At 53.4% G+C, this 20,315-nt stretch overlaps 1 protein-coding gene across 1 annotated transcript; it reads right to left on the reverse strand.

Moving 5' to 3' along the window:
* Positions 1 to 1,616: 1,616 nt before the first annotated feature.
* Positions 1,617 to 20,288, reverse strand: DHX38 (DEAH-box helicase 38). The gene is made up of 27 exons (XM_062176706.1): positions 19,846 to 20,288; positions 17,042 to 17,383; positions 16,339 to 16,526; positions 15,578 to 15,682; positions 14,232 to 14,379; positions 14,005 to 14,123; positions 13,786 to 13,862; positions 13,227 to 13,382; positions 12,568 to 12,729; positions 12,307 to 12,414; positions 11,878 to 11,990; positions 10,956 to 11,093; positions 10,438 to 10,624; positions 10,127 to 10,312; positions 9,657 to 9,797; positions 9,158 to 9,268; positions 8,956 to 9,072; positions 8,689 to 8,796; positions 8,152 to 8,264; positions 7,023 to 7,231; positions 6,765 to 6,919; positions 6,262 to 6,417; positions 6,032 to 6,166; positions 5,721 to 5,846; positions 5,110 to 5,205; positions 3,729 to 3,850; positions 1,617 to 2,118 (listed from the first exon to the last, which is right to left on the reverse strand). Exons 2-27 carry the CDS (start codon positions 17,362 to 17,364, stop codon positions 2,034 to 2,036), a joined length of 3,684 nt encoding a protein of 1,227 aa, XP_062032690.1. The 5' UTR covers positions 17,365 to 17,383; positions 19,846 to 20,288; the 3' UTR covers positions 1,617 to 2,033.
* Positions 20,289 to 20,315: the final 27 nt, after the last annotated feature.

Below are 20,315 nucleotides of genomic sequence, written 5' to 3' on the forward strand. Positions count from 1 at the left end.
CTCATGGCAACATGCTCCACAGGATGCTCCTGCTAGGACCTGGGACAGGCAAGTCCCAGAAGTGCAGGGAAGGTGGGAGTGGCTCTCTGGTGGTTTCTGTTATGACGCTTGTTGTCTAATGGTGCCCTTTTGACCATGTCCCCCAAGCTGACTTAGAAGGGTTTATTTTCTAGAGAAAATGAAGCTGAAGTATGTGGTACTAATGAAATTGCTTGCCACTCCTGGCCTGTGGCCTGTTTATACAAACGGAAGTTCAATGTCATTGAAATCCCCAGTTCAGTCTACTGGAAATAAAAATTTATCTAATATAATAGATATAACATAAACAGAATGCTTTCAGATACACTGGTCAAAAGGATCACCTACAGATCCCGTGACTGTTGTGCACGTTTTAAAAGGGTCTTTCATGGGCTTTCTGGGATGATTACATCAGAGCCAAGCAGGCAGTGAGTTGAGGGGCGGGAAGAGGCAGGAAAGCATCACTGATGTCAGCCAGCAAGCTGGCTGTGAGAGAGCAGCAGGCAGAACACCTGGGGAGAAAGGCGGCCTGAAGGGCTGTGTTCTCCAAAGACAAGAGGAAGCTTAGGGAAGCAGAGTGCTGCCGGCCTGTAATTCTTTAAGAAATAACCACAGAAGTGCATTCCTCCAAAACAATGTGAACAGCTGATATTAAAAAGAGAGTTTATTACAACACCCTTTTATGATAAAAACAAACGGCATACAAAGGAAACTACCTCAACATGATAAAAGCTACATATATGAAAATCCACTGCATTGGTGAAAGACTAGAACTTATCCTCTAAGATCAAGAACAAAGCAAGAAGGTCCACTGTCACCACCCCCTACTTGCAGAGCACTGGAAGCTCCAGCCAAATCAACTGGACAGGAAAGAAAATCAATAAATATCAAAAGGCATCCAAATTAGAAAGGAAAAATTAAATTATCTCTTTTCACAGATGACTTATATAGAGAAAACCCTAAGACTCTATACAAATAATAAATGATCTCAGGCCAGTGCCGTGGCTCAATAGGCTAATCCTCCGCCTGCGGCGCCGGCAGACTGGGTTCTAGTCCCGGTTGGGGCACCGGATTCTGTCCCAGTTGCCCCTCTTCCAGGCCAGCTCTCTGCTATGGCCCGGGAAGGCAGTGGAGGATGGCCCAAGTGCTTGGGCCCTGCACCCCATGGAAGACCAGGAGAAGCACCTGACTCCTGGCTTCGGATCAGCGCAATGCACCGGCTGCAGTGCGCCGGCCGCGGCAGCCATTGGAAGGTGAACCAATGGCAAAAGGAAGACCTTTCTCTCTGTCTCTCTCTCACTGTCCACTCTGACTGCCAAAAAATAAATATAAAAATAAATGATCTCAGCAAAGTAGTAGGATACAATGTCAACAACACATAATTCAGTCACATTACTGTATACTCCTATCAACAATGAAAAATCTGAGAAGGAAATCACAAAAAAAAAACCATTTATAATAGCATAATGGCAGCTGTGTCCCTCCCTGCCACCAGCTGTCTTAGAGCTAAGGTTCTAGGAAAACACATCCAAAGTGAGCCCCTCCTCTCTATCATTACAATTTAGGGCAAAGGAAAAAGGAAGTCAGAAATGCAATCACATTTTACAAATAATAAATTTATTCCCAAATCCTGAATTATAACCAAATTACAATTGCTTCTATGTCTATTTTGCCGCTTTACACAAGGATTAAAAAAGACAGGGGCACAGCGAACTCCCTCATACATTAAGCATCCCAGGGATGGACTGTGTGCACCCAATGGCTCCAGCCACCTCCCACCAGTCCAGCAGCACCTCAGCCACTCTGAGACGCTGGCTCCTTCCAAGCTCCCACACTGAGGAGCTCCGGTTTCCTCTGTGGCAGAGCCTGGCCTGCCAGGAACAGCCCCTCTAGGGGCTGTGTGTACACAGATGAACATCCAGAGATGAAAGCACTTTGTCTGCAGCATCCAGGCGCTCCTGACCGAGCACTCAGGACCCAACACCCGTCTGCCATCATCTCCCGGAAGCCTCAGCTCAGAGCCCAAAGCGGGCTGGTGTGCGGCGAGGGGTCATGGGCTCCCCCTGCTCTTTCCGACCTGGAGTATAGATCTTCGTAGACCTAGAGGCACAGAAAGGATTAGGAACACACTGCTCCTCAGTCCAGCAGGGAGCTAAGCAGGACAAACAGCCTGAGGCCTTGCTGTGTCTAGCCCAAGTGAGAGATGGTCTTGGGGCCAAAGGTTCTTACCCAACACACTCCCACCCTTCTTCCTTCTACCTTTTTGACTGGGTATGTAATAAATGAAGCTCACCTCACTCTGGTATCTATTAAGGAATATTTAAAATAGCTTTTTTAAACTTTTTATTTATTTGAAAGGCATGGCAAGAGAGAGATCCACGGATTCACTCCCCAAATGGCCACAGCAGCCAGGACTGGGCCAGGCTGAAGCCAGAAGCTCCATCTGAGTCTCACGTGGGTGAAAGGGACTCAAGTACGTGAGCCATCATTTTCTGTCTCCCAAGTGCATTAGCAGGAGATTGGATCAGGAGCAGAGGTGGGACTTAATCCAAATATTCTGATATAAGATGCAGCCATCCCGAGCAGCAGCTTAACCTGCTGCACCATATCTGCCCCAGGACAGACTTTTTCTAACAATTCCTTTCATATTCCTTAGGTGGCTTTAGAAGTAGCTTCTTTCCAACTCACCAGACCACCACTATAGCCACGTAATTAGAACTGCACCTGCTTCTGTCCACAGTTCCAGGGAGGTATCTCGTCATTCTTGGGAGACCCTCAGACCACATCTAATAGTGAATGCTAACGAGATGACTCACGGGGGGATCCCTAACAGTCTATGCTAACAAGATGAGTCAAGACAGGCCAGCCTGGCCAGAAAGACCAACCAAGTGTTAGAGTTGGGGCTCTGAGCCATGTGGTAACAGCCTGGCCTCTTAGGAGCTGGAGACCACATTCAACCACTTGACAATGATCCAGTCATTCATGCTTATGTAACAAAACCCCAGTAAATACTCTGGATGCTGGCACCCAAGTGAACTTCCCCAAAGGGCCACGCCCAGTGGGTACTGTGTGAGAAGGCTCCCGAGTCCTGCTGACACAGAAAGCTTCTCCGGGGGAGCCCCCTCTCACCTGCTCCACGCAGCTCTCCCTGAGCTCATTCTGATTTGTACCCTTTTGCTATTCTAAAACTAATGGTTATGTAGAGTGCTTTCCTCAGGTCTCCGAATCCTTCTAGCAAATTATTAAATCTAAGGGAATCCATTGGGATTCACAAATTTGTAGCAAGTTGGTCCAAAGTAAGAGCTGCCTCCCAACTGGCAACTGGTATTGGAAGTGAGCTGTCTTGCGGAGGACTGTGCCCCGACCCTGCCAAGTCTGGCCTAACTCGGGGGTCAGCACAGAGGCAGCAGGTCAGCTCTCTACGCCCCGTTCACCTGAGAGGTGCGAAAGGCCAGGCAAGAACGAGGGAAGCTTTCCAACCTCCCAGCTTTGTCAGTAAGACGGCAGGACCTGCCCTGCCGCCCCGCCCACCTCAGGGCCTCAGCCCAGGACGACCAGCAGCTGCAGAATTAAAACCACGCCTTTCAAACTGTCTAGAACGCCTCCCGTGCTTCCACGTGTGACTACCCCACGCAGAAGTCACTTTCCCAGGTCACCTTCTCTTACATCAGGGCCTGGTGGCCGGCGGCCTCCCAGGGGCAAAAGCTCACCTCATACTGCCCAAGGGGCTGCGCTTCTCCTGCTCCTGCCGCCGGGCTCGCAGCTGCTCCTCAGCCAGGGCCATCTCCTCCTCCATGGCAGAGACTTCTTCTTTGGCCCGACGGCGATTCTCCTAGACAAGGGGACGGGAGGGGCTGAGTCTGCCGGGGACCACCAGGAGACCTTGTCTGCACTCATGTTTCTGCTGTGATCAGGTGCTACAATGACCAAGCCAGCTCTAGAGGAAGTGGCCACTTGGCTCCTGCCCGCAGTTGAGATCTGCTGTATTCACAGATCCACTCCAGGTGCTGGATGGTTCTGTCTAACCAGTCGTGCCTCAATTCACTTAAGAACTTAGTTTTTCATCAAGTTCACAACAATGTCAGGAAGACATTACCACCTGGCAGGAAAGGACGAACTGAAGAAACGTGCAGGCCCAGTGTGGGGAAGACCATGTTAGAAAGGGACAAACAAAAGCTCCCCAACACTTGGCAACCCTAAGGATGGATCCTAGCAGCAGTCGTCAATGGACATGACAACCTCAAGATGGAGTGGCAGATAGTTGAGAGTGGAGGGACTAGGCTGACATCCCTGGGTGTCATCCAAAAGGAAGTTCACAACACCACAGGCATGCATCTTTGCCCGACATCACTGAACCACACCTTACCAAGCCTTTAGGTTATAGTAGGTCACAGAAAGCACATGAAATAGAGGCACAGGTTAAACACCACCATGAAGAAGCCATCAACAAATACATCAGTATTCTATAAATGACCTGGCTACTCCAATACATCAATGTCATTTTTTTAAAAAGGACAGGGGTGGAGCCTGCCCTAGAATGAGAGAACATGCATAACCAATGGCAATGTTCAGATCCTAATTCAAGCAAGTGAGTCAGAAAAAAAAAGGGTAATCTGAATAAGGTCTAGAGAGAGAGGTGACACTGAAGGTGCATCTTGTTGGGGGTCATAACGTCCTTTCAGCCAGAGACACACACAAGTATTTCTGTAAGAAATAACATGGCATCTGAGAGAAGCCTGAAGATACTCCAGGAAACTAAAGCAGATATGGGTGGGAGTGAGAACATGTGAAGACTGACTGACAAAACGCTGACAATTAGGGGGGCAAGGTGACAAATCCAGGGTGGCTCATTACACTGCTTTTTTCCACTTGCATGACTATTTGGACTTTTCAGTAATTTCAATACACGAACTTCTTAAACTATTTTCAGCCAACCGAGCCACTGGAGTTGGGTGGTTAAAGGAATCAGCCCAGGCTGGCTAGATCACAGCTTTCAGGTTTGAGAGAGAAGTAAGGGGTCAGATGGTGACGAGCTGAGGGACAGTCAGCCCCACGGGCAAACGGTGCTCCATGGCAAGCACAGGGCCTTACCTGTCTCGACTTGCCGGCCTGTTTCACGCTGTAGAACATCGGGCCCAGCTCTGCCAGCCACTCTCCATCCACGGCCGTCACACACTGCATGTACTCCTGCAGAAACAAGGGCAGTAAAGTGGAGGTCACGGGAGGGCCAGTGTCCCTCCTAGAAGGTCCCACAATGAGGAACCATATGAAAGAGGCCCCAGCCTTGGCCCTGCAGGGCTGAGAAAGGCAGGAGAAAGGCCCAAGCAGTGGAACTGTAATCCCATTTCCCATCCAAATTCCTCCACACTTGAGAAAACACACACCCCACTCCCCGCCCCCAGCAGTATCCAATAAAGGGCCAATCCCTTCTGATGACACCAACAGGGGTGGCCCAGCCCAAGCAGCAAGCAGGAAACAACCCTGCCGGCTCCACTGAGGCCTCTGCATTCTACAGGCTCATCTGTAGATGAGCCAAAAACAGTTCCCCAAAATCCCAGCTGAAAACCAACCCCAGATGCAAAGCAATGCACAAGGCCTCAAGTCTCCCAAGCCCAAAGTTCGTAGCAGGAGGCACTGAAGGGCTGCCAAAGCCTGGCCCAGTAGGCAGGCCTGTGTATGCAAACACCTTGGAAAAGCCTCACCTTGGTGGTCATGACCAGCTCATGGTACACTATGTAGTCTGGGGTGTAGCCCATTCCAAAGAGGGAGCTGGTGGGATGCAGGTGGCAAGGCATCCCCGTGCGGATATTCACATACTCCCCGATTCCCTAGGAAAGACAACAGGTGGCCATGTCAGGACAAGTGGCCTGACTGGGCAGCTGCCCCATCATTCACACAGGCTTTGGAGGAAGCCCAGCCCTGCAGAAATGCACCATGAGACAGGGAGAACTTTGTCCTCATCCAGGTATCAGCCAAGAAGGCGCCACGGTCCCACCAGACGGCCAGAGCTCACCTTGAGCTTGGCTGCCTGATGAAAATAGGCAGCACAGATGCACTTCCTGACAATGTCCCAGTCCGTGCCACATGAAGCCAGGCTCATCCGCTGCTGCACCATGATGTCCTTGAGTTGGGCCCTCACCTCGCGGACCTGCAGCAGGACACGAGGAGGCCGAGATGGAACCCCCGCGCCCCACCCGCCACCCCTTATCCTGACACGCTGCCATCTGGGTTGCAGTCACCTACCTTCCGCATGGCCTTGGCGTGGATGAAATGGTCGTTACACCAGATGGTGGAGTAATTGTTGTTCTTCCACTGCAGGTAAACGTTCAGGTAGGTCAAGTGATCACTCTCGGGGACAGCGAACTTCTCCCGGATCTGATCGCTCTCCTCCTCGCGGCCCTAGCAAGGGAAAAGGAACTTTACCCTGAGCGCGGCGGAGTCCAGCCTGCTCAGCACACCCCTAACCATACAGGAGAGAGAAAAATAATTTACGATGAAAGATTTATTCTCTGATGTGAGGGCTCAGGCACAAGCAAACGAAAAGATAAAAGATGCTCTTGTGAAGTTCGACATTGCTCCCTGATCCAGTCCATCTTTCTCTTCCCCCACCTTGCTAATGGCAGACAGCAAACTCAGTCTCTGGAAACTGATTCCTGCCTCTCCACTCCACTTTCATGATGCAGAGAGAAGCTCTTCCCCTCTTAACCCTCACAGGGCCCGCTGCGGAGACAGCACGGATGCCCTACCTTGGGCCTGTAGAAGATGGCGGGAACTGAGAGCATGGAGACGATGAGCAGGATCTCCGAGCTGCAGCCCATGTCACAGGACACAATGAGCATCTTGGACAGGGCTGGGTCCAGTGGGAACTCCACCATCAGTCGCCCTGTGGAGGTCAGACCACCTAGAGAGGAGCACACCCAGATTCAATGAGACAGCAGAGGAAGAACAACTCAAGGCCAGCACCAGCGCCCACTAGGCCCCACCAGCTCCTGGGGCTGCGACACCTGTGTTGTCCAGGGCCCCAAGGATCCAGAGCTGATACATGGAGTTGAGCATGTTGTCCTCTGGTGGCGGGTCCATGAAGTGGAACTGCAGCAGGTCCTGTACCCCGAGGGACTTGAGCAGCAGCACCACGTTGGCCAGGTTGGTCCTCTGGATCTCGGGCACAGTGGTGGTCAGGAGCTCATTCTTGTAGGCACTCTGGGTATAGAGCCTGCGAGGGAGAAGACCCAGGTTCTGCTCCACCTGCCGCAACGCCGGCCTGCTCAGCCTCAGAGCCACACAGCGGAGGATCAACACCATTCTCACTTCTCACCAGCACCGTGCTCCCTACCAGCCAGCACAGATGAAATCCTACAGGTAGGGACAACACTCATTTCTTCTCCCCACCCCCACTTCCTTCAGTCATTCCTTTCCGCCTAGACAAAACTCCTTCTTGCAATCCAACTATTCTGCCAGTACCTCCAACGTGCTCATTTCATTTTGGGAATCAGTAAGTCTGGAACTAGAATTATGGCAAGATTTTATTTTCTTATTATCTGTATGGAGTTCCTGTAATGTTATTTTTAAAAATCAAAACAAAAAGGACAGGCAAATGACACAGAAGTAAGACATGCTTAGGATGCCCATATGCCCTATCAGAGCACCTAGATTCAAATCCAAGCTCCACTTCTGAGTTGAGCTTTCTACTAACGTGAACTCTAGCAGGCTGCTACCCACACAGGAGACTTGGATGTCATTCTGGTCTCCCAGCTCCTGGCTATTGTGGGCATTTGGGACGTTAAAACACCTTCTGTCTACCTCTGTCTCTGCCTTTCAAGTGGAAATTGAAAATGCAAATAAAGAAAAAGCAAAAAGAATTGGAGAAGTCAGTGAACCAATGATGTCACTGGCTGAGCTCCATCCTCTGGGAGGCGCCATTGCACTTACTGGTCTTCCAGACAGGAACATCCCACCTAGGTCAGCCTCACCGCTCAGAGGCCCCCAGAAGACTTCACCTTCCCACAGCAGCTTATGGTAAGCAGCCCCAAGCCTGGGGATCACCGCCAGGGCCAGCATCCCACCCGCCCCAGCCTGGGCTCCACTCAGCACCCCCAGTGCTGCCCAGAAAGCAGGCTGACCCAGGACTCCTACCTGAAACACTGACCTGGGCCCGTCCTGCCAGCTCGCCCCGACCTCTGGTTGGCATTGGCCTGGCTGATGGGGTAAATCTGCAGCGCGTCCATGCCAATCCTGGGGTTGAAGACCTAAGAGGGGCAGCGAGGAGCTGATTAAGGACAGGGCGTGGGCAGAGAGGGAGGCAGCCCTGAGACAAAGACAACCCCTGGCTGCCACACCTCGCAGAAGAAGTATCTCAGCAAGGCCAGGCAGCCATCCTGGAACCAGGAGCCTCAAGCAATATTCCTATAAAAATCTACACAAGTTTCCTCCCTAAACTGCAGCTCTGTGACCTCTGAGTTATGTCTCTACTGAGTTATTTACAAATCTACACTGAGCTCTCACAAAGATTAAGTGAACCAAGTATATGGCAAAATCTGTCTCCACTGGCAGCCTTCTCACAGCCCCACCACCACTTCCATGTGTCCCCAACCATGGCCAAGGACTAGGGCCTGACTTCCCAACCTCCATGTTGAGTTAGCTGTGAGTGAAGACCCAGAGCCCCTCCCTTACCTTTAATTTGCAATAACCAGAATCGATAACAAACATGATTCCGTCAACAGTCAGAGAAGTCTCAGCGATGTTGGTGGCGACGATACACTTGCGAACGCCATCCGGAGCCTAGAGCCCAGCAGGACATGCAGGGAGAGCAAGCCGAATCTCTCAGGACACAAAGAGCCACAAGGCAGGATGTCAAGCCCACCGCCCTCCCAGGAAAGAAACACCCTCTCTCGGAGACACCCAAGGTAGAGCCCAGAGTGTATGTTCCTGCTGCCGCACCTTCTGGAAGATCTTGGCCTGGAGGTCAGAGGGCAGCTGGGAGTAAATGGGCAGCACAGCCAAGGCGGGTGCGTTCTCCAGTTCCTCCAGGTGCTCCACAATCTGGTCTGAGGTGACCTAGGACAGCAGGAGCCATGAGCTGCCAAGCCCCAAATGCTCACATGTGGCTGACACCTGTCACAGTCATGACCAAGGCACGCACCTCAATGTCCTCCTGGCCAGGCATGAAGATAAGGATGTCCCCTGGGGCCCCTGACAGGTGCACTTGCAAGGACTGCTTTACCGCGGCCTCCACGTAATCCTCCTGTGGGGTCTGAAACAGCGGCCAAGGAACAGTCAGCAGGAGGTGGCAGAAACCCAGGCCGGGCATCCCTCTGGGAAGCCCACGCCCAGTCTCTTGTCTGGGTTCTGTGGCAGACTCTAGGGGTTGCCACACCAATGCAAAGGCCTGGCTGTGAGGGTACAGCCTAATGCAAGGAGTCCCAGTGTTTCCCTAGGCCTGTACTTCTCCAAAGACACAATGAAACCAACCTCTCTCAGAGCACTGTCTGGTGACCTGGAGCTACAGGCTGTCCCTTTGGCCCCATGTCACACCCTATTTTTCCCAGCTCAGTACCCTACCCACCCCAGCCTCTAGCTGGCTTCTCATCAGAGAAGAGCCCGGCACAGAAGGGTCAGCTCAAACAGTGGAGGCCTCATACCTTGCTGAAGAGGATGTCAACAGGGAAGGTGCGACCAGGGATGTGGAAGATGGGAACGTTCCCAAAAAAAGCAGCAAATTTCTCCGCATCCATAGTGGCTGAAGTGACGATGAGCTTCAGGTCTGAGCGCCGAGCTACAACCTAAGACAAGAGGTTGCTCAAGGCTCCTGCCTCACCAACACTGTCTTCCACGTAACTCAGAAGCCAGGGTTGACGGCCTGGCATGTTGCATTCTTAATGATCCTGAAGACTGAAGTGCTGGAGCCACAGCCACAAAAACCACAGGTCGCTCAGCTGAGCAAGGACACTGTAACCCAGAAACCCAGAGGCCTCGGAAAACCCAGGCCTTTCAGACACCCCCTTGGCATGCCCAGGCTAGCCCCAAGACACCAAGTGCACCAGGTCACCAACCACTGCAGTGCACCAGCCAGAGTCCCACGGGAGCAGGGGGACGGAGCCACAGGCCTCACCTCCCGCAGCAGCCCAAAGAGCACGTCAGTGTTGAGGGAGCGCTCGTGGGCTTCGTCCATGATGATGGCACTGTAGTGGTCCAGGTCGGCTTCGCGCAGGGACTCCCGCAGCAGGATCCCGTCAGTCATGTATTTGATCAGGGTGTTTTCAGAAGTGCAGTCCTCAAAGCGGATAGCATAGCCTACCTGGAGGTGAGAGACGGCTCAGAAGCCCCGGCCTCCAGCTCACCTGTGTTTGGGTCCAGGCCTTAGCAGAGCACACCCTTCAGCATAAATGGGGAGAAGCTACGCGGCTCAGCACTCGCACTCACCTCCTCGCCCAGGCTTCCCCCCATCTCTTCGCTGACTCTCTTGGCCACAGACATGGCAGCCACACGCCGGGGCTGGGTGCACCCAATCATCCCATAGTCTGTGTAACCATCTTCATGCAAGTACTGGGTCAGCTGGGTGGTCTTGCCGCTCCCTGTCTCCCCAACCACAATCACAATGCTGTTGTCTCTATGGGGAAGAGCAGGCACAGGGCCATCAGCCTGAGTAGAAGGAAAAGTCTGGGCTCCAAGAAACCTCTGCCTCCTCCCCTCCCCATGGCTCCCCATAGTTAGCCAGGAGCAGGCCTGGCTTCCAGACAAAGGCTTCACCGGGACAAGGGCCTCTTACAGAGACACCACCTGAAATGTGTGGAATCCAGTGAGATTTACCCAGGTGAGCTGAGACATTCGTTACTTTGTCCAAGGTAGCCCAAGCCTCTTAGGGTGGGAGCTCCTGAGGAAACACAGGAGCAAAGGGGACTCTGGCTGAACACTGGCAGCCCAGGGCCCTGGCGGATCACCGGATAATAGTGAGCAGCTCCTGCTGCACAGCGAAGATGGGCAGGTATTGCCTCTGCTCCAGGATCGACTTCTTCTTGGCAAAGTCGCTGCTGGCTTCGCTCTTTTTCTTCATGTGATTCGCAAACTTCTGCTCTGTCCTGAGAACATAGGGCAGCCTAAGCACCTGCACACTGCCCACCCCGCGCTTCCTGACTGGGTGACCGCCCTTTCCCCCACACCCAGGAATGAGGCCCACTTCGACAAGCAGCAGTAAGTCTTTGAGACGTCAAAGCAGCCAGGTAACCTGAGATGTGTCTCATTGGGCCCTAGGACTGGAACTGCTGTGTGAGCATCCATCACCCCCAGGTCAACACCCCAGGGGCAAACAGAGCTAAATGCGGCTCCAAGGAGGTCAAGCGGGCAAATCCTCTTCTCTAAATGGAGCGTGAACCGAAGGGAAGCGGAAGTCAATTTCCAGGTCACCAGCTCATAGAGGACACCCTCAGGCAAGTTCAGTACCACACCTGAAGGGAACAGTTCCTCCTAACACTGAGCTGAAATCTGACTACGGGACCAAAACTCACCTTCGCACACTGCACACCTGAAAGGCACTTGGCAAGCTGGCCAAGAGCACGCACTCCAAAGTGAGAGACTGGGTGTCACCCTAACTCTGCTGTCCACCAGGGTGCAACCTCAAACCACTGGCATAACCTCCCTGGGCCCATCCTCACAGCACCACCGAGCGGAGGAAGCTCCTACAGCTGACAGTGCTGTGGTAGGAGTAACATCCAGGAAGAGTTAAGGACGGCAGGAGACAAGGAGGAGGAAGATTAGAGTGACAGTGTAGCATGTTCCTACTCATGAACCATAAGATTTTCAGTTCCCAGTGACCGCCCAAGCGCCCGAGCTCCGGAGCAAGCCCACTGCAGGCAGACTGCCCACCTGTAGTCCACCTTCCCATCTTCTGTAACAGCTTTATCTGGCTCCTCCTCTTTCTTGACGCCCATTATATCTCCCAGTTTGGTCCCAGCCAGCTCCCAGTGTTTGTGCTGAGCCTGAAAAAGGCAAGAAAACCATGTTGCCACCATCCTGTGCCAGGACACCAGGCAACGGAAACAGTGCCGGTTGACATCTGCTTCATCCAGCAGCTGGTAAATCCCCACAAGGCCCCAGTGGCCCTGAGCCCCACATCCCAGGCCTCGGGCCTGCAGCACCCAGACCACAGGCCTGGGGCTGTCATAACCAGGGACCTAATGGAGGAATGCAGCGCCCCCCAGCTAGAGCAGACTCTTGCTCCCGGGTGTCCTAGTGTCCACAGTTAGGACGTGTAGTCTACTGAGAGTCGTGCCAGCCCAGGGAGGAGAAACAGACCTTCTTGCGCTCCTTCTGCTCCCTGTGCTTCCGCACCGTCTGGCTGCCTTTCCGAGCAATGATGGCCAGGTCCGAAGTGGCGTCCTTGACTGGAATCACAGGCTCTGGCTGCAGGGGTGGGCAGAAAAGGAAGTTCCCCGCCGATCAGGAACAGCCACAGGAACAGCCAACTCAGAAAGGGGTCGTACTCCCTCGTTTCCCTCCTTTCTGTCTCCACTTCAAGCCTTCTGAGCTTTCTCCTCTGGGGCCAGGGCAACTCACCTGCTTGGTGAAGACGATGCGCCCGTCCAGAAAGGGAGGCACCAGATTGTGCACCATCAGATGCACCTTGGCTGCGTTATCCTCCTCAAAGTCCTCATCCACCTCCAGCCGGTGCACCACCCCGCTGGTGAGCATGCGGTTCGTCTCCCAGCGCTCGTTGTCCTGTGGGGACACGAGAAGCCAGCCTCAGAGGGCAACCAGAGGCTGGAAGGCCCGAGGCAAGTTTACACTTCACGTCCAGAGCTGTCACAGGCCTCGGGATGCCACAGTTCCTTAGACAAAGGATCACCGATTCCCACATCACCTGCAGCACTTTGTTCCAACAAGCAGCACCTCGCACCTAAGTCAGCACCTCTAGACAGACACGCGTACGGCCACTGGCTCTAGCCCTGCTCAGACACACACGCAGAGAAGAGGCAAGTCCCACCATATCCATTCCAACAGCAGCACCGTCCAGGGAAGTGCTGCAGGAAGAAGGGAGCCGGGGGCTTCCCGAGCCACTGAGAGGCTGCACGCACCCCTTTCCCTCCAGGAGCAGCCTGATCTGGTCCTGCTGGCCAGGAGGACAAGCGGCTCTGTCACCACTTGACCGGGACCTGCAGCTTCTCCCACGTGCCCAGACGCCAGCTCTGAGCTCACTGCAGCCACAGCCACGTCACCTCATTGATCTGCCTCCGCTGAGCCGAAATGCGCTTCTGCTTCTGTTTGTGCAGGTGCTGCTCCCGCCTCCTCACGTAGTCCTCAGAGGAGTAGGCCAGGGGGTTGTGGAACTCATCATACCCCTCGTCCATCATGTACCAGTCCCGGTCGGCTTGCTGTAGGGCATGAGAACAAGGCAAGCTCAGGTTATGCAGAGGATTAGGCCCAAGGAGAGGGAGTCACTAGTGCTGCGGAGCAACCCTCGTGAGCAGCACAGGACAGGCTACCATGGTCCCACAAGCCACCTGGGGAGCCAGTGGAAGACCTGCCCATCACGACAGCACTTCTTAGATCTACCACAGGGTGGCACCAGCACACAAGCAAAGTGAGGCTGCCAGACGGTGGGAGGAGATCCCCTGCACACAGTCCAAGGCCTGGGAGTGAGCAGAGCTCAGCAGCCTTGAGCCTGATCTGTCCAGCGTGAGCCACGCTCATCAAAGCCCAGTGACACCAGGTGGCCACTCGAGGCCCCTGTGTCCAACTCTTTTCCCCACCCTGAGCCCAGCGGTGCTGCTTTACCCGCTGGTCATCCTCCCACTGCTGCCGCTCCTCTTCTGTGTCAAAGGAGATCCCTTCCTCCCCATCCTCGCGTCTGCCTGAAAGAGAGCAATGACGGGTCAGCCCAGAGTGACAGCTCAGTGCTTGTGGCCACTGGCAGGCCTGAGTAGCTGCAAGCCCCAGAAGTGTGGCCTCACCAGGACAAGCAATCCTGCTTTTCTGCGTCCCCCCAGCCCTTACCTCTGCCCCTGGAGAGACGCGGGGTGGACCCCAGGTGTCTCCTGTCATCGGCCCACTCGTTGTACTTGTAGGAGGGGGTTGGCAAAGGTGTGTCATCAGAGTACTTGCTCCTCACAGACCTGCAGGACCAGAGCAGGCATCACGGGGCAGCCTGGGCTGGCCACATTTCTCCAGTCCACATCCTTTCACCACCCAGAGACGAGAGGAGGCTGCACCCAGAACATCACCTGTCTCGATCCCGGGAAGACAGTCGATGGCTCCGCTCCGAATCCCGGTAGGAGGGCGTGGGTGAGGGCGATTCCCATTGCGAGCGCCTGGAGGAGCCGTAGCCGCTGTCCTCTTCCTCCCAGGTAGACCGTGAAGGGGTGGCTGCATCTGCAGACCCGAGACACAGCCACAGGAAACACTCAGTTTAACTGGGGCAGGGCTCCAGAGCCATTCAGCAAGAGTCAACCCCCAACGTACTGCTTCTGCCACTTACAGACCTGGCACCTGTCTACCATGGTTAAGGTGGTCTGAATTTTAACAGTCCTGCTTTCATTCTCATTTTTATTAAGCATGCTGTAAAATGTTTATATTAACTTTTTTTTTAAGATTACTTAATTATTTGCAAGGCAGAGTGAGAGAGAAGGAGAAGGTGTGGAGGGTGGGAGAGACATCTTCCATTCACTGATCCATTTCCCAAATGCCTTTAACAGCCAGGGCTGCGCCAAGCTGAAGCCAGGAGCCAGGCACTCCATCCAGGTCTCCCACGTGGTGGCACAGACTCAAGTACTTGAGCCATCATCTACCGCTGCCCAAGCACGTTAGCAGTCAGAAGCAGAGCAGCCAGGACACAAGCACTCATATGGGATGCAGTCACTGCTAACAGCAGCTTAACCTGCAGCGCCACAGTGCCGGCCCCTATAGTAATACTTTCTGGCCAGCACCACGGCTCACTAGGCTAATCCTCTGCCTGCAGTGCTGGCTCCCCGGGTTCTAGACCCAGTTGGGGCGCCGGATTCTGTCCTGGTTACTCCTCTTCCAGTCCAGCTCTCTGCTGTGGCCCGGGAAGGCAGTGGAGGATGGCCCAGGTGCTTGGGTCCTGCACCCGCATGGGAGACCAGGAGGAAGTACCTGGCTCCTGGCTTCAGGTCGGCGCAGCACGGCGGCCGTAGAGGCCATTTGGGGGGTGAACCAACGGAAGGAAGACCTTTCTCTCTGTCTCTCTCTCTGTCTAACTCTGCCTGTCAAAAGAAAAAAATAATAATACTTTCCATTTACCTCTGCAAACATACCCTTCTTGGATGTAAGTACTTCTTTTTAACAAACCTTTCTCCTGCTCCCAGCTAGTCACTCTTCCCTGCCATTTAAAAAAAACTGGTCATTCAGCAAACCAGCCTCTCACCTCATAGGGGGCCCATCCCTCTCAATAGAGAGGTACGCACCTGACTCTGAACCAGATACCCCAAGAGGATCCTGGTGGAGTCAGGAATTATGGCACTGCTTAGCAACCACGTGGCAGAGGAGCCACTCACGCTGCCTTGGATACACCAGGTCCCGCACAGCCACCACAGGTCACAGCTCAGCCTACCTTTGGGTCGATGTCGTGGACTCTCTGGTTCATTTCTTCTGCTGCTGCGCTCTGACCCTCCATCTCGCTCTGATCTGCTGCTGTGCCGGCTTCTATCCCGCTCGTCTGTAGAGATTAAAACCAAATGTCTAAGCTAACACACACCCATCTGTACCCTAGAGAAAGGACAGGCCTCCCCACTCACTCACAGGGGCAACCTGCACTGTTCTAATGCCATCCATGGCCTCCTGACACTCCCATACTCCCATTCTCTCAAGGGGCAAAAACAGTTATTGGCTACAAAGTTTCAAACTCACAGAAACAGTTATTTTCCTGCAAGAATTCAAAAAGCAATACTTACAAGTCTATAGCAAGTTGCTTTTTGGTAGTTACAAGTCTAAGCTGTAAGACTCAGACAATACTGAGCAAAGCCAGTGCTGAATTTTATGTCTGGCTTTGTTCCACGGCACTGCTCTTTCTCTATCACTAACACTACCGTAACTCTGGTTTGGTACACATACCACCTGTTCTCCTGTTACCACAGTGTCCATAATAAAACAAGGACCACAACGCAAGCAAAGTGGCTATGCAAGGAGCAGCACTTTTCTTAGACTACCTGTGACCCCCCAATCCTGACAGGCCAAAACCAATCAGGCTGACACGATGCATTCACGTCTTACAGTGCCCAGTGGTGGGTATTATAAAAACTCGGGCAACAGGAAAAAGGCTGAGCCATTAATGGAAGTGCAAATGGACCACAGGAAGTAGGCGGGACAGTTTACCTCTGTCTCTCTTGCGGTCATAGTCTCGATCCCGCGATTTCTCCTTCTTCCGATCCTTCTCTTCTTTGGATGAGGCATAGACACCATGTTCCCGCCGCTCGCGCTCTCTCTGCCGACTGCGTTCCCAAAATTCTTCACTCACACCACCTGGGTGGGATGGCGTCTCTACCCGAGCAGATCGGTAGTGTCTGAAACAGGAGAAGCTGGGTTGATTTTTGCCCGTTTTCCTTCCTCTGCAGCCTTAGCAACTGGTACAGGGCCTTCCCTGGAGAAAGCCCCACCCCACAGCACGGTCACACCAGTAACTGGTACAGGGCCGTCCCTGGAGAAAGCCCCACCCCACAGCACGGCCACACCAGTAACTGGAACAGGGCCCTCCCTGGAGAAAGCCCCACCCCACAGCATGGCCACACCAGTGATCTGTCCTTTCCCACTTTACCTCCCGGACCTGCAGGCTTACTTATCACACACTACACACTCTGACCTCCATCATCCACACTTTAGCTGCCTTTGAATTCTGCCTTAAATCTGAAGAAAATATCAATTCCTACCTACTGTCAACATTATAAATTTATAAAATCATGAAGCTCTAAATGCCCAACAAGGGACAGGCATTTGGCCTTGTAGTTAAATGTCCAACAGGAATGCTGACAGCTAAGACACGGGCTCCCCTTCTCTGGCCGGCTGGCCCGCAGGCCTTCACCTGTCCTTCCGGCCATTCCGGCCGGCCTGCTCATCGCCCTCCTCCTCGGCGTCCTTCTGGTCCTCCTTGCTCTCTTCCCAGTCCTTGTAGGAAGAGATTCGGGACTTCTTCTTGTCCTCCCCATCGTCTCTCTCCTCTCGTTCCCTCCGTTTCAGGGACGCCAGCAAGTCCAGTCCCAGCAAGGAAGGGCGAGGGGCGGGGGTCTTGAAGACATGCTGTTCGCTGGCCGCATTTTTGGCCTTGCAAATGAGACCGCCAACCTGAGAGTCCAGATCAGTGCCCTCCAGTCGATGGATTGAAGCATCCTCGCTGCTGTCCTCCATCACGGGCCCCGAGGTTTCTCTGGAAGGAAGACAAACTATTTGGTACAGGATATAAGATGGGAAAAGATTTGGCTACAAACGATATGCACAATTACAGGCATGTTGAGGTGGTTACCACTACCCACGCCCCTCCCAAGACCAGAACTTCCTTTGCCATGTCTCGTCTAGATCTTTCCATCAAATCAAAGACAAGATCATCCTAGACCAACACCACACACACCAGAGATGCTCACACACACCCACTAAACACCAAGATCCAAGAGGACCTGCATCCAGGCAGGAGCAGACCTGGGGCACTAGAGCAGGACGACATCTATAACGCACACAGAGGCGAAATGCCAGTGGCTTCTGTCAGAGGCCTCAGGTAGAATCCAGGTTCCGGTCGTTTTCTACCTCTGTGATGGTAAACAAGTACCTCACTTTCTGGGGAGCTATAATTTTTCTCATATATGTTTTTAAAAATTGAGGGGCCAGCACTGTGCTGTAGTGGGTAAAGCCACCACCTGTGATGCTGGCATCCCATATGGGCATCGGTTCCTGTCCCAGCTGTTCCACTTCTGATCCAGTTCCCTGCTGATGGCCTGGGAAAGCAGCAGAAGATGGCCCAAGTGTTTAGGCCCATACCAACCACGCGGGAGACCTGGATGAAGCTCCTGGCTTCAGCCTAGCCCAGTGATGGCTGATGCAGCCATCTGGAGAGCAAACCAGCACATAGAAGATGTGTGTGTGTGCGCGCGCATGCATATGCACCCCTCACTCTCTGTAACTCTCACTTCTAAAATAATTTTTAAAAATTTTATTTGAAACACAGAGTGAATATTCCCATCCACTGGCTCACATCCATTGGCTCATTTTCCAAATGCCTCAAAGCTGTGAGCCAGGACTCAATCCAGGCCCCACATCGGTGCAGACACTTGAGCCACCACTGCCGCCTCTCAGGGTCCACATTATCAGGAGCTGGAGCCAGGGACTGAACCAGGCCCCCACGTGCCAAGGCAGGTCCCAGTCAGCATCTTGACCACTAGGCCAAATGCCTGCAAGAAACATAAGTTCTGTATCTGTAAAATGGAAACAATTTTTACTTTCTCTCATGGAGTTGTTACAAGAATGGAACAAACAAGGAGCTATGTAACCAGTCACACAGGTGTCACCACTACCTTGTTACTGCTCTGATACTAGGTACTGATTGAGTCCCCTGCCAGGTTTTTACACGAGTTTTCTACCTTTCCTTCCTTTTAAACCACAGAGCCAGCACAGCAGATGCTGGGGTACAAGGTTACGAACCATATTCTCCACACTTCAGTGACTTCTGGGGGAACAACTGTGTGTCATAGGAAACAATTCCCTGTAAGCAGTCAAAATTGCTAAAATAACAATCCCTGTCACCAAAGATATTTTGAGAAACACTAGGTTAGGAAATGTGTTTCTGAAAATATGTAAGTGGTCGCAAGGCTTCCTGGAGCTCAACTTGTTACAAACCCCTCAGGACCTCGCACTACTCACTCCCAGATATAAACATCTACAGTGGGCGTCTGGATAACCCCTAATCCCAACAAGCAGGGAATCCAAGGAGCTGTCGACGGGTAAGGCTACCCGGGGACTTTTTGCCACGCTCGAACTAACACGTAGCTCCTCAAAGGAGTATCGTCGAGCGTCATACAGACACGCAACAAGCATGCATCTGCGAAATGCCCTGAGGCAGCACAGAGAAGGCAAAGCTGCACAGTGACCCCTGCAGTCGCGTAAGGAGATCCGAGCAGAAAGGCAGGGAGGCCCAGGCTGTCCTCGGCGGTGCGAACAAGGAAACACGCCCCACGATGCCCGTCTACGGAGCTGAGGGAGCCGCCTCTGTCTAGCTGACTGCTACAGCCCTTGTGCGGCAAAATAAACGTCTGACAGATGATGAATAGATGGATCTTAGTGGAACAGTACTCCAAACATTCTAGCAACAGTAAAAGGAGGAATCGGCAACACTGGACAAAAGGTCTGAACGAGAAGAGCAAGTAGGGAGTTAGACCAGGGATGCATTTATGGCAAAAGCGCCAAAGGGGACAAGAAAACCTGGATTTACTCACTCAGCAATAATTCACGGAGTGCCTCCCTGCGCCCACCGCTATTCTGGAGACAACAAAACAGAAAACTCCGCGCTCCGGGAGCCGACACAAAGGGCTCGCCTGGCGGAGACACCGCCGGGAGGGAGGAGGCACACGGCTCGGCTCGCACCGTCTGCGCGCTGGTCCAGGCGCGGGGCGACCCCGGGCAGCATCCCTGGACGAGCGTGCGGCCGCGGCAGCCAGCAGAATCCGGCGAGTGCAAGGAGAAAGGCCGGGGGAGGCCGAACGAAGGCAGCATCCCCAGAGTGAGAAAGACAAGTTGGGTGACAGGGACGACAGGAACTTCCCAAGCCGGGGCCCGGACCCGACCGCCAGGAGCCGCCACGGCAGGCGAAGGGCAGATCAGAAAGGAAAAAGAGGCACTCACCTCCCCAAGAGCGACTCTTGGAGCCCTTCAGTGCCGGCTTCTGGCGCGCCAGCGGCGCCCCCGCTCGCTCGGATAGCCTCAAAGAGGCAAAATCCTCCCTGTAAACGCGGCCATCATTGTCCCATAATTCCTTGAGCGGCCCCCTCTAGCCATCCAAGAATACCATAGAGAGCAGCCCGGAAGAGTCCTGTTCCTTCATCCAGGTGTGAAACGAATAGCGACCAAGTTCTCAGGGCTAGAGTGGCTTCCTCTAGAGCGCTGGTCAGAGGCACTTCCGAGTCTCCTTGCGGCCAATCACGCTTAGTCTAAGAGGCGAAGTCCAGCCCTCCAGGCAGGGGGCGGGGAGAGAAGGGCAAGTAAGCCATAGGTAAGGCTGGCGGAAGTGACGTAGGCCTTCCGGTCGAACCTGGACTATGTAGGCGGTAATTAAAGTAATCTCCTTTGCTCATTGGGCTGCTGACCGGGACGAT

The sequence above is a fragment of the Lepus europaeus genome, chromosome 19 (assembly GCF_033115175.1).
Source record: "Lepus europaeus isolate LE1 chromosome 19, mLepTim1.pri, whole genome shotgun sequence".
Classification (NCBI taxonomy): Eukaryota; Metazoa; Chordata; class Mammalia; order Lagomorpha; family Leporidae; genus Lepus; species Lepus europaeus.